Raw genomic sequence first — 12,554 nt, forward strand, 5'->3', positions numbered from 1 at the left:
GGATAGTTTTTTTAACATCAAAGGCTTTTCTCTTTATTCATTCATGTTACACTGCAATTCAAGTATAAACCAATAAAGATAATGTAAATTTTACTTCAATTTCATTAAGGGAGGAAAGTGACTCAGTGTGCTCAAGCTCTCCTGCCTTTACATGTCTTCTAAATTACATTTTATATTCAAGCAATTAAAATTCTGGGTCCTACAGATGGTTCAGAAAGAAAAATGGGACAGTTTAAAAGCCCTCAGAGAGACAAAGGATGTTCTAAAGATTGGCATTGAACTTCAGGATTCCTACCTTTTCCATGCTGTCAGTTGATTTCTGAGTGGAGGCAAATCCAGTGCAATTTCATCTTCTCCTGAAGTTAGTAATTGAAACTTGGAAGACACTGGGTGTCACTGATGTGCTGCCCATGGTGTGAACTCCGAGCCTGTTCCTTAGTGCTGTAGCCAATAGGTTCCTTTTGGATATTAATTTTGTATCTTCAAGCATCATAGAAGCTACGAAGGAAAACAGCAGGATATTAAGCAACATGTTCAAGACTAACCATGAAGTCCAAAACAAACCTAGTAACTGTAGCTAGTTGTCCCAAAGCTTCACCTGTCCAATGCCAGTAACAGCAGTTCAGTGTTTCCTCATTAAGGATTTTTGTGGCCATCAAATTGCTCCTTTTAAAGTCATTTCAATTTGTGCAGTATTACTTTTCCAGACACACACTTAAACATAGACATCAACCTATATAACTTGTAGCATAGTAATATAACAGAGAAAATCAAGGTTTAAAATACGTTTAAAAGCCTTACAAATCCGTTCTTTTCTGTCTTCTGAGTGATCATGGATTCATCTGACTGTGTTACTAAATGTTTTGTGAGAGCAGATTTTTAACAAGACTTTAGATTTAGAAATGGCCTTCCATTTACAGTTTCCACTTCTGGCTGAAGTAGGAACACTGTAACAGGCTTTTTGCTCTGTCTGGAAGGGACATCTCTCACCTCTGCTGAGGTGAACTAATGCAAAGCAGTTGTCCTTTCCCACAATACTTTTCTACTGTCTCGTTCAGTTGGAACCTCTCAGACCTATCTTCCTTCCTAGGGCTCTTGTACCAGGAATATCGAGATAAATCTACGCGCGAGGAGATTGAAACCAGGCGATTGCAAGATTCACAGACAGACCCTGAGGAGACTTCACCCAGTGAGGAAACCCCATCTGAAGCAGAACCCACAAGTACAATCGAAAACAAAGCTCCACCACAAATTAATTTGCTGAGAAATTCCAACTCCAGGTTCAACTTATGGCAGGATCTTCCTGAGGTCCAGAGCAGTGGTGTCCTCAGCATCCTCCAACCAGATGAGATCAAGCTGCAGGAGGTAATGGAGGGATATTATAAATATTTCTTAACTGTGTTGCTGCTTAAAAAATGGAGATTGAATTTGGCCAAATTATCAAGATTTAAAAACTAAAAGCTTCACAGCAGTCACAGACAAGCCTTGCCCTGTTGAGTACTTTCTGAGTTGCACTGGTTAGCACACCATTCACTCTTTATTGTGAAACTGCAGACATTGTTCTATATGCTATTGCCACTGGATGTTTCTGTAGCAAATGGAACTTCTTTTCTCTTTTCTGATTCAGTGTTAGGAGCAATTCACAAAGAAAGAGAGATATTTAGGAGGTTTTTACAAAAGAGTTATTGGTTCCAGTGCACATGAATCCCTTTCTGAAGTAACTATCAGGACACATAACTGTCCACCAGAAATCTTAGAAGAATTCAACCATTAACTGTAAGGTTTTGAATATGATGACATTAGTAGAAATAGAAAAGATAGAGATTGATAAATGTCCTTATATTTAATTGTTGTCACTTGGAGTCTATGTCAAACAGTAAAAAGTAATGACAGGTGTATTTGCATTTATCTGTGCAGTGCAGTGACATCACTATTTTAGAGCCATGTGCTGTGACTTTCAGGACTACATCAGACACTGAAAGGAGTAGGTGGGGGTAGCTGTCACAAGTGATAACATCAGTTGTACCACAGTTTACAACTGGTTGCTATTTTGGGTATCATGGGGAGTGTGAGTGTTCTTTGTCACTGCATAACACTGCATTCATAGCCAGCAGTGGAGAGGGCAAACCCTGTTCAGTGTGTGGTTTGCATTGTGGCATGAGGAGTGGGCTTGCCAAGGCGCAATCCCACAAGTCCACCTGTACTCCTGCACCAGGATTGCTTCTGATGAGATGGTGAGATGTGTGTGGCAGTGTATCTGATTAGCCCTGTCTCACAGGATTGTACCCAAAGTGCTGAAGAACATCTTGGGGTTTAAGCAGTCCCTCCTAAGTTCACTTAGACTTCCAAAATCCACACTGATGAATACCTTGTGCACACAGTGCCAGTCCTGGCTAGGGCTGTAACTTGACTGTCACACTGGAAAGGTTCATCTTGTGCACCCCAAGCGCTGTGTTATTCACACCCTTAGTGGAGCAGTCTGGTGTTTATATACAGTAGTTTGGGCTAGCAAGCACAGGCTGTTAGTGTATCAGGGTTAGGGCTGAAGGTGAATGAAATTATTTGGTTTTTTTCCATGTTCTTCTTCTGCACTGGTTATTTGGATTTGTTCTGTTTACCTGGCAAAACATGGTACTTCCAAGTGCCAGCATTACAAACAGAATCTGGCATCTGAAAAATTACAAGCTTTTACTTTTATTTTTGCTTCAAAATGAAGAATTTTTACTGAGAAATATTTTTCTTAAAAGTGTGCATTATAGATTTCAAAACTTGTCATTTCTATTAAGTTACATTTGTTACCTCTATGTGTTCTTGGGAAAAAAATCTCAGGCTGCTAAACCCCAATATTAAGTGTGCTCAATTTTCTTCTTTCTGTTAAAATAACCAGAGAAATAAAGCAGTTGGAGAATGGGACAGTGCTGTCATAAAGAAGTGCTGTGCCTTCTTCACCGTTAGTTTATCAGACTTGAAATTTTCTTCCTGCTTGTCCTGGGATTAGCACAGTAAGAGATTGTAAAATTGCTCAAAGCCAGAAAGCTGTCAAATTGGCTGAACATTGAACAGATTGAGTGGAGAATTTGCTTTGTGAGGAGAATCAAGGTCATAAAACAAGGAGGGCTAAAGAAGTCCTGAAGCTATTGAAGAGATGATGTTGAATTCAGCCTTGCTCTAAGCAAGCACTACTTGCTCCTGCAGTTCTGGAAATCTATTCATGTTGGATGTGAACTGTGAGAGTGAGCTGTACATGAGGGCTTAACTTAGTGAATGTAAACTGTTCAGCATCATAAAGGAAATTTGGAGAAGTTTTCCTCAAGTACAGGACAGCAGAAATTCTGTAATAAATATCTTAAGGACAAAACTGCATTTTCTGACCCATTTTATCTTCAAAGCTGTAGTAAACACGGGGGCTAGAAAATCTTGCATGTCTTCAGCCAGGAAAGGTGGAGCAAGAGTATTATTTTGGTCACAGGGAGAAATACTGGTACACAAATGGAAAGAAAGTTGAACACCCTGCTTCGTAGCTGAGGAAGGGAACACCACCGTAGCTGTGACAGAGCAGGGCTTAAACAGTCAGAGAAAACGTTGGTTATCTGAAATGAGCTTCAAAGTGAAAGAGACTAGAACAGGAAGAGAAATCTGGTGTTCATTAGTGGCAATGGTGGAAAATTGCTGAGCAGCTTATCAGTGCAAGAATATAAAAAAAAGGCTTTTCAAGCATCAAAACAAGAAACTTGACTGGAAGAGGAATGGATGCTTGAAAAGTGTCATGGAAAGTTATTTTTTTATTGTTCCCATTGGAACAAACAATACAGATATTTTCACTACAGATTTCATTATTTCTTTAGTATAGCCTGCATTCTGGATCTGCCCTTGTAGGTCTGGCTCCCTACACTATAGCAAACAGCAAACACAAATTCTACAGTCAGACGTAGCAGAAAAAAAATCCTGACTTGGAGTCTCTAGAAAGCTGCAGTGCAAAATGATTGGAGGTGTCAGTCTTCAGGATACCTGGAAGGGACAGACTATCCTAATACACCCTGTAAATCTTTGCCTATTTCCACCTCTCTTATTTATCAAATAAAAAGGTACAGTTAAAGCTGTAAAAGTGACATTTAGGACTGAGCCAGTCATGCAGAAAGAGATAAGTTCTCTCACAGGTTCATCTAGTGCCTGGGTAAAGCTTCTAGGAGAAGCTGAGCTGATACTCCTCCACTTTTCTCGTTAGGAATCTGGCCTTGAAAAAAAACCCAGCATCCTCTTATTTCTTAAACGTTGTCTCTTCCATGGTCACTGACTAAGTTCATCTGCATAGACACCCTTTGCTCTGTCTTCCATCTGGGGGCTGTGCAGGCACAATCTCCTCCTCTGGTGCAGGAAACCACTTGTTGGACTTAAGTGCCCACTGGGAACATTTCCTAGGTTGCCAACCCTGTGAAGAGCTGAAATGTCACTTCAATTGCTATTTTAGCAGCTCTGGATTGAGTAACAATCCCTTCTTGCTGAACCCATTCACCCAGATCTTGGACTGCAGCATGGTGTCAGGGTCACAACCCAGGTCTTCACCTTGAGTTTCTATGTGATGCACAATGATATTTCCAGGAAAGGGCCAAAAACTGATCAGTGGAAAACTCCAAATCATTTCTTTGAAGAGGAAAAACAGACAACAACCAAGCCACAAGACAGACCCCCAGCTAATTTAGAGTATATTTCTCTATGTACACATCCCAAAAACCACTGCCTGTACCTGTGGCTCCATATGACCTCCTCAACTTTAGTTGGGCCCCAGCAGCCACTGAGAACCAGCAGAGCTCAGGGACTGACACCCACACTGCCTGGCCTGCTCCCCCCTCAGCAGGGTGCAACAGAGGAGCTGTGGGAACAAGGGGAGCACTGAAGCAGCTTTAGATTCAAGGGAGCAAAACTTTCACTGAACTACCAACTACCTCTCTTAGTAATGGCAGCATGGGCCCCAGGACAAGGAACCCAAGGTACCCCTTCATCAAGAGATGCCTGAAGGATCTAACAACTTTTCATTGTGTTGAACCTCTTGTGAGAATCTGCAGTTAATCTTACTTCAACTAATGGTTTCGGTAGTTGTGTAAATAAACACCTTTTGTATCTACCTCTGAACAGAGACAACATATACTCACCCAGAGAGTAAGGGATCTCTGAGTGGTAATAGTGGAATGTCTCTGCAGCACTTGCAGTAGGTAGAAGACTTTATATCTCATTAAACTAATTTTTATCTCTGAATGAAACCATCAATTTGCCTTTCCACTTCCACAGACCACATCCTTGGCCTGAGGAAACCAGGCTTTGCTCCAGGGTTTTCTCTTCTAACAGGATAAGCAAAGGCTGAAATTTGGAGATTAATTATGATTTCTGGTAGTACTTAGGGACTACTGTATCTTGTCCTGTTCTGTTGTGAATTGGGGCAGAAAAGTGTATGGCCAGGGCTGACCAGGGAGGCTTTCTTGGACAGTAATAGCTGAATTTCCTCTAGGTCAGGGCTGATGGTTGTGGGAGGAAGACTCCCTCGATTAACTCACTATCTCCTGTAACATGTGGCAAATGCATTGTGGACTTACCTCTCCCTGCAGCCTGGGCCTGCAGGGTGGGTGCAAGCACAGATGTTCTCATTAATGCCCAGTGTGCCTCTCTGTAGAAGGTACCTGCTGACTTCTTTCTTTGGGATTTTCCCCCAGGCCATGTTTGAGCTGGTTACTTCTGAAGCATCGTATTACAAGAGTCTGAATCTGCTGGTGTCTCACTTCATGGAGAATGAACGTCTGAAAAAGATCTTACACCAGTCTGAGGCACATATCCTCTTCTCCAACGTGCTGGATGTCATGGCTGTCAGTGAGCGGTAAGTTGGCTGCTGAATGGCACTGAAAGCAGCAGCTTTAGGTAACTGCAGTTGTTAGAGGGATGGAGGAGCTGACTTCTCCTGGGAATTGCCTGGAACAGACAGGTCACAATTAATATGGGTGCTGACTTTCTCATTTAGCTTCCTGTTGGACCTCGAGCAGCGAGTGGAAGAGAACATTGTGATCTCGGATGTGTGTGATATTGTCTACCAGCACACAGTTAATCACTTCTCTGTGTACATCACCTACGTCTCCAACCAGACCTACCAGGAGAGAGCCTACAAGCAGCTTCTGTGAGTTCTAGCACTTATTGCTGAACTATTTTGCAAAATTGTACAGGCCACAGATTTAGCTGTAATTTTGGTATTTATGAGAAAGGGCTAGATAGCACAGAAATGGGGTTTCCCACTTCATGATTTCTCACTGCATCCATAAAAAGAAAACACAATTAAAGGCTTTATAGTAAGGATCGGTTGATGCAGGTAACATGGCAAGCAAATTCAAAGCCAGCATTTCTCAACTGCAGGAAATATTTATGGTGCATGCAGGGCCATGTACATGCTTGTGTAATGCATGTATTTTTAACCTGCAAGTAGAGGCAAGAAATGGAAGGCCAAGAATATAATACAGATCTCTGATGAGAAGAACAAACAGCCACTGCTTTTCCCAGCCTTCTCAGCAAGGCATTTGACATCTCCCGATTTCATAGCTATTCTTTTTTAGAACAACAGAATTTTCTTAAAAGGAGGAAAAAAAAAGCTATTTTCTTCACATTCTACTGTTATATACAGAGATCTAGGCCCAAGGATATAATCCAACATATATTTGTAGTATTTTTCAAGTATAGCAAGTCTTTTGGTCCAGTAGGAATTCGCTGATACAAGCTCAAAACAACGAGTGCCCTACAAGCTTGTCTTTGAGAGGAGGAGAATCAATTTCTCTCTAGTTACAATGTCCTGGATTCTTTCAGGACAGCCCATTGCACATGCTGCAGTATATTTTCTCCTATAGCATCAGCTGGTTCAGGCTAGTGTAACAATGTTTAGTCATTTCTCTGCTCTCTAACTTTTGAGGAAAAAAAAATTAAGGGGCCTTTATTGATCTTGGCCTGCTGTTCTCTCCAAAAAGAGGGTACCATAGGGTTTCCTTCAATCAGAGGTGAGCAATACAGGTGCAGAAAGAATTTGCCTACAGCCATTATCTAAACACTTAGAAGCAAAGCAGCAATAGGCTGGGTTACTTGTGCTTGAAAGGGACCTGTTGGAGATGAGGTGTTCCTAAATGTGAATTCAGAAGGCAGCATTTTTGTCTGCAGGAATACATAAAGCAAGTTGAAAAGAACTGACTCCCTTCCCCAGGCTCCCAGCTAGCACAGGAATTTTGCAACACTTGGCTGAACTCAAAGCCTGAGGTGTGTCACAGTTTCCCCCATTTGACTGTTCCTCAGACACATGCAGTTCCATTCTGCTGTGAGTCACACTGTCACACAGGTACCTGCTGCAGCAAGGAGAAATGCTGCCAATGGCTTCTTTCAAATGTTGTAAGGAACACATAGTACAGACAGGTTTTGCACAGTTAGCAACCTCTTTGCATCCATGCTGTTTTCACAACTAACCAGGACTCCAGCAGCACAAGCATTGCTCAGGTTCGCTCAGTCCGTGGCTGCCAGGAAGCTTTGTCTGCCAGTGGCTCTGCTCTGCATAGCTGTGTCTGTGGCCCAGCTGTGCCCTCATCTCCTGCAAACATCATCAGGGAAAGCCCAGGCATGGCCCCTGCCCTTCTCAGGTCAGATAATGATTTCCATCCTCTAGCTAAGCAGCAAGGAATATTCAAGCTTGTGATACTTTGTGGCTTGTCTTGTTCTTATGACTGTGTGAATTTCACCTTATCACAAAGTTCCAACTGTGTAAAAATATATAATTATGCCTCTGACTCATTTACTTGGACACACACCCCATTCACATACACCTACACAGCAGTGTATGCTGCTGAGCTAGATATGAACACATGTGAGCACTGCTATGGCTTGTACATTAGAAGTCTATTTTTCCCTCCCCCAACACTATAAATAGTTCTAGATTTAAACTAAAATACACCTAGAGGCATTCAGTCCCCTCCTTCCCACTTCTCTCCTATTGGGAGAGATCAGGCAGATGCTGTCTCTGGGACCAAGCTGCTTTTGGGTCACCAGCCATATACCAGAGTCCCAGGCAGGGTAGCACTAAAAGTTCTCAACTTCTCTATCTCTCCTCTCAGCCAGGACAAACCAGCCTTTCGGGAAGTGATCTCACAGCTGGAGCTGGATCCGAAGTGCAAAGGCCTGTCTTTTTCTTCCTTCCTGATTCTGCCATTTCAAAGGATCACTCGACTCAAGCTGCTGGTGCAGGTAGAGTTTTACTCTTCTCTCTCTCTCTCACACACACAAAGGACTTCTGGATTACTCCTGGAATTTTCCTTTCCAGCAGCTGTGACTGGGGCTTAGATACAGCCACAATCGACCCTAGAACTGTATGAAGCCTTTCCACAGAGTCAGACATTCACCACAACTATGGAAAAAGTATTTCAGTCACTCAGAGTCCATCCCCAAATTAGTACTGAATTTGCCAGATAGCTTTTACTGAGTGAAAGAGTTGAGGAGGAGCTTTGTTGAGCTGCCAGAGGGCGTAGCAACAGTCCATTAATCCAGCTGCCTGACAGTTAGGATGGTGACACACACATGCAGAGCAGCTGGATGGCATGGGGATGCTACACCATGATGGCTTGGACCAGTCAGCCAGTGCTTTGCCACTTTATCTAAACATTGCTGGAGAACGTGCTTCTAGGGATGAGGAAACAATTCAGTCCCAAATGGTCTTAGCCCACTGGGAATACCAATAACACTTGTCTGTGGGTGCCAGCTCTAGTTATTTATTAATTTATTTTTATAAAATAAGAATCTACCTGTTATATTTCTCTTAGATATAAGGTCAGATGGGAAGAGGTTTTAATGAGAAAGAGGAACTAAGAGGTGAAAGTCACTGTACTGTGTCACCTTTGCTGTAATTAGGCTGATGGCCAAAAGTAATTTGTAGGCTAGCAAAGACCTTTCTATTCTTACATTGGGATCAGCATTAACACAGCCTTTTCTCCCCTGCAGAATATTTTGAAGAAAGTAGAAGAGAAATCTGACAGGGAATCCACTGCCCTGGATGCACATAAAGAACTGGAAACAGTAAGTTTGAATAAGTAAATGGAAGCCCATTAATATTAAACCACCATGCTCATTTCACACACACAGATCCCCCTGAAAAAATCACCTGCAGACTACATTCTACCCAAGAGTGGTTTCTTTGAATTCTGTCCCTATGTTTCAAGAGGTTTTTTTTTTTTCTAAAGTCTGAAAGATGGACTAGTCTACTTGCATTTAATGTCAGTGACAGTGAATCCTTTGCCAATAATAGATGTTTGTTTCTGACATAGGAAAGGGCAGAGAATGTTTTCCTTTAGAGTCTCCAAGAACACAAAATGGTTTTTGCAAACACCTGAAGGTGATGGATCTGACTGAGAGGTGTGATTAGGTGCAGAGTACAACTGTGTCAGGTTCCTCTGACACAGCACACTTTTGCCTCTGACCTAGAATAACGGCTTCCTAATGAAGCACACAAGCCAGCTTTTAACCCTCTTCCCTGAAGCTGGTAGGTACGTGTGGTGTTCAGTTATGCTAGTTACTGATGTGTACAAAACCCCAGGAAGGCAGTGGGATGTTTCCCATCTGGGCTGTTCCTGATATGGTTTGACAGGATAATGCCATATCTGAATGGTCTAGACATAGCTGTCAGCTGCATGGGCTGGGACAATGTCTCAACACTTCTACATCAGAAGCTTGGAACATCTCCTAACTCTAGCAGTTCAACACAAGTATTTGAAGTTGAAAACTGTGCTAGAACTGTGCAGGCCTAAGGATGGGACTGCAGTCTCTGACTGAAACACTAGAACAGAACAGGCTCTTGGATTTGCCCTGAACCAGTCTAGGAAGTGTATGCATGGAGATCACTAGGGATAAAGACAGGGACTTTATCAATGAAGGATGTTCTGCATTGAGTTAGTATTTGCAGAATCCCTCTTGACACATCTGGTAGCCAATTATTTTTCCATTGGTCAGTAGCCTGAAGAAAGTTGTTCCTGTAGCATGCAGATGACTATAGCCGCTGATGGAAAAATGCTGGGTTTGTATTCAGTTATCAGTGACTCGTGATCAGTTTACTAATTCTTTTGCACAGTTAAACACTTAGCTGTAAGTGTTTAAGCTGAGATACCTAATATCCAGCTAGGTACAAGCATCACAACAGAGACCATATGATGCTTATTTTTTCTGTAAGTTTATTTTCTCTTTCTATTTGAGAGGCAAGACGATCACAGTTTCAGTTACTGACATTCTGTTAGATTTTGAGTAGCAGAAACAGAGCACAAAGTGGAGCTTGTTCTCCAATGTAATTTTTCTACCTAGCCAGTTCTCAAGAGAGTTGCTCCTTATGAAACAGTGGCATCTAGGTTAAGGTCCCTGTAACAGCGTAGTGCTTGCACGTTGGTTGTGGTTTTTCAGTTAAAAGTTTGTACTCAGAATACAGCCGTGCTCTGTATGATGAACATCTCTTTCCCTAGGACACTTCATAGCCCTGGCATCTAGTGCTGCTTGGCAGAACTACAGCATCTGCATTTTTGAAAAAAAGATGTTTGCCTTCGTTCTCCCCTTGAAGATGATACTGCAAACGTACCTCATTTCAAGTGTTGGGAACAGGGAAATGAGATACATGATGTGTCAGGTTCTGGAAAACAAGCTGTTCATTTTGCTGTGCAACCAGAAGCACTGTTTTATACTGTCTGGTTCAGTAACTGAATGTAGCCACCTAATATGTCCTCTGACAGTCAGCTTCCACCTGTAAGACCTTCTGGGTGTCTGGGAGCTTTTTGGTTGTTCAGGTTTTGGGGGTTTTTTCCCCTTCTCTTCTTCATGCACCCACAGTGCTGATAAAAGAACTTGGCTTTGTCAATTCCTGTTACAGCAGGGCACTGTTACCTGATTGTGGTCAGGCGTTTTTATGCTGTCCATCATCACTTACCTGCTTAAGGCCAGCAGAGACAAACCTTTGTGCTCTGTTTTCCCAGGTGGTGAAAGCATGTAATGAAGGTGTCCGGAAGATGAGCCGAACAGAGCAGATGATCAGCATCCAGAAGAAACTAGAATTCAAGATAAAGGTATGAGCACAGGCTGGATAGTTTTGGTTCACTGTCTGCACTTTGCAGACAGCCTCCAAAGGGCCCCCTCCAAAGGGGCTGCTGCCTGCACAGCACCTCTGTGCGTGCTCAGTGCACACCTGCTGCAGAGGCTGGGGCAGCACCAAGGCCAGGGTGGTGTGCATGTACACAGGCAGGACACGTTGGCATCACTTCTCCTGTGCACTGAGCTCCTGTTCCAGCACTCAGGTCTGGCTCTTCCCTCTTACCTCTCTTCAAAACACAGGTCAGCTTTCAGCTGTTATTTTACATACAAAATATATTAAAGGTAGATGAAAACTACAAAGCAAAACACTTTAAAACTGAAAAATAACCAAAGACTTTCCCACCATTTTAATTCTTTCCTGTACTTATGCATTGTGTACAGTCTCTACATACCTGCTGCTGATCCGTTTCAGCTCCACTGAGGGAATTACTACACCAATATTTAGGGGTGTCTGATCAGATCTCAGTTGATATATACCATGAAATTCCAGTGCTGAGTATAAAGTTGTCAGTTCTTTTCTTGAATGCTATAGAGTTGCTTCTCAGGTCTGCCTGCTTCACAGAACTGTAGGGATCATATTTAGCTTCCAAGCAATCTTTTTATGGATGTGAACAACCAAAACAAAAAAAAATTGATTTTTATAGAGCACTTTACCAGTGTATCAGGGCTAGACCACAGTCCACAGGACAGTAGTAGATTAGGGAAGCTACACAGTTGCCTCCACCTCTTGTAAAGCTGAGGCCGTAATGACAAGCAGGAGCTGGTTCATCTCTGGAGCAGATCTGCCTCGGGAACCAGCATGGGTAGGGCTCTTCTGGGGAGAAGAGTGCAAGGAGTTGAAAAGAAAGATTGTGTCACCATGCATGTGATGAGGACTGGGAGTGAAGGAAGAAAGAGTGACAGTTATACAGGTATTTTTCAATATTTTGGTCATTTGGAAGTGTAGTATTCTTCTAGTACAAGATGTGCTTTGTTCTGGGCTTCTTGGTTTTAGCACAATATGTGTTGAAACTCCAGCAGAAATGCTGTGGTAGGTGCGTGGACAGTATCTCCTCCTGACTGGGACAGACCCCATCAGAGGAAACCTGTTTAACCTTGGTCTTTTTTGTAGCCAAAAGGCCAAATCCGTGGTTTTAAAAGTCAGTCTTACTGTTTAGGAAAGTTCAGCCCAGGTGACAGGATCTCACAGAGAGCGATCAGGGCATGGGCTGTTGTTCCATTCCAGCACTTGGCACTCTAGCATTGCCATCCTTAAATATCTGTCCATCCTCGGGCTCCTGCTGTACCCCTGTCAAGCTTCTGTCACGCTGTGCTGGGCTGTGTGGATGGCAGAGCACAGGGTCCTCTCCTTGTAGCTCTGCTCCAGCCTCTGCAGTGCAAGTTATGGTGATGGGAGCTCACCACCCTTCCCTTTGCATCTCTTGGTA

General features: G+C 42.8%; 1 protein-coding gene across 5 annotated transcripts in view; it reads left to right on the forward strand.

Moving 5' to 3' along the window:
- NGEF (neuronal guanine nucleotide exchange factor) overlaps positions 1-12,554 on the forward strand; it is a 37,487-nt gene that overhangs the window by 17,131 nt on the left and 7,802 nt on the right. For all 5 annotated transcript variants that reach the window (XM_068201060.1, XM_068201062.1, XM_068201061.1 and 2 more), the window contains 6 exons: positions 1,091-1,365; positions 5,706-5,866; positions 6,008-6,160; positions 8,124-8,253; positions 9,004-9,078; positions 11,013-11,102. In XM_068201060.1, coding sequence (XP_068057161.1) covers positions 1,091-1,365; positions 5,706-5,866; positions 6,008-6,160; positions 8,124-8,253; positions 9,004-9,078; positions 11,013-11,102 — 884 coding nt within the window. The remainder of the gene's footprint in view (positions 1-1,090; positions 1,366-5,705; positions 5,867-6,007; positions 6,161-8,123; positions 8,254-9,003; positions 9,079-11,012; positions 11,103-12,554) is intronic.

Source organism: Anomalospiza imberbis, chromosome 10 (assembly GCF_031753505.1).
Source record: "Anomalospiza imberbis isolate Cuckoo-Finch-1a 21T00152 chromosome 10, ASM3175350v1, whole genome shotgun sequence".
Lineage (NCBI taxonomy): Eukaryota > Metazoa > Chordata > Aves > Passeriformes > Viduidae > Anomalospiza > Anomalospiza imberbis.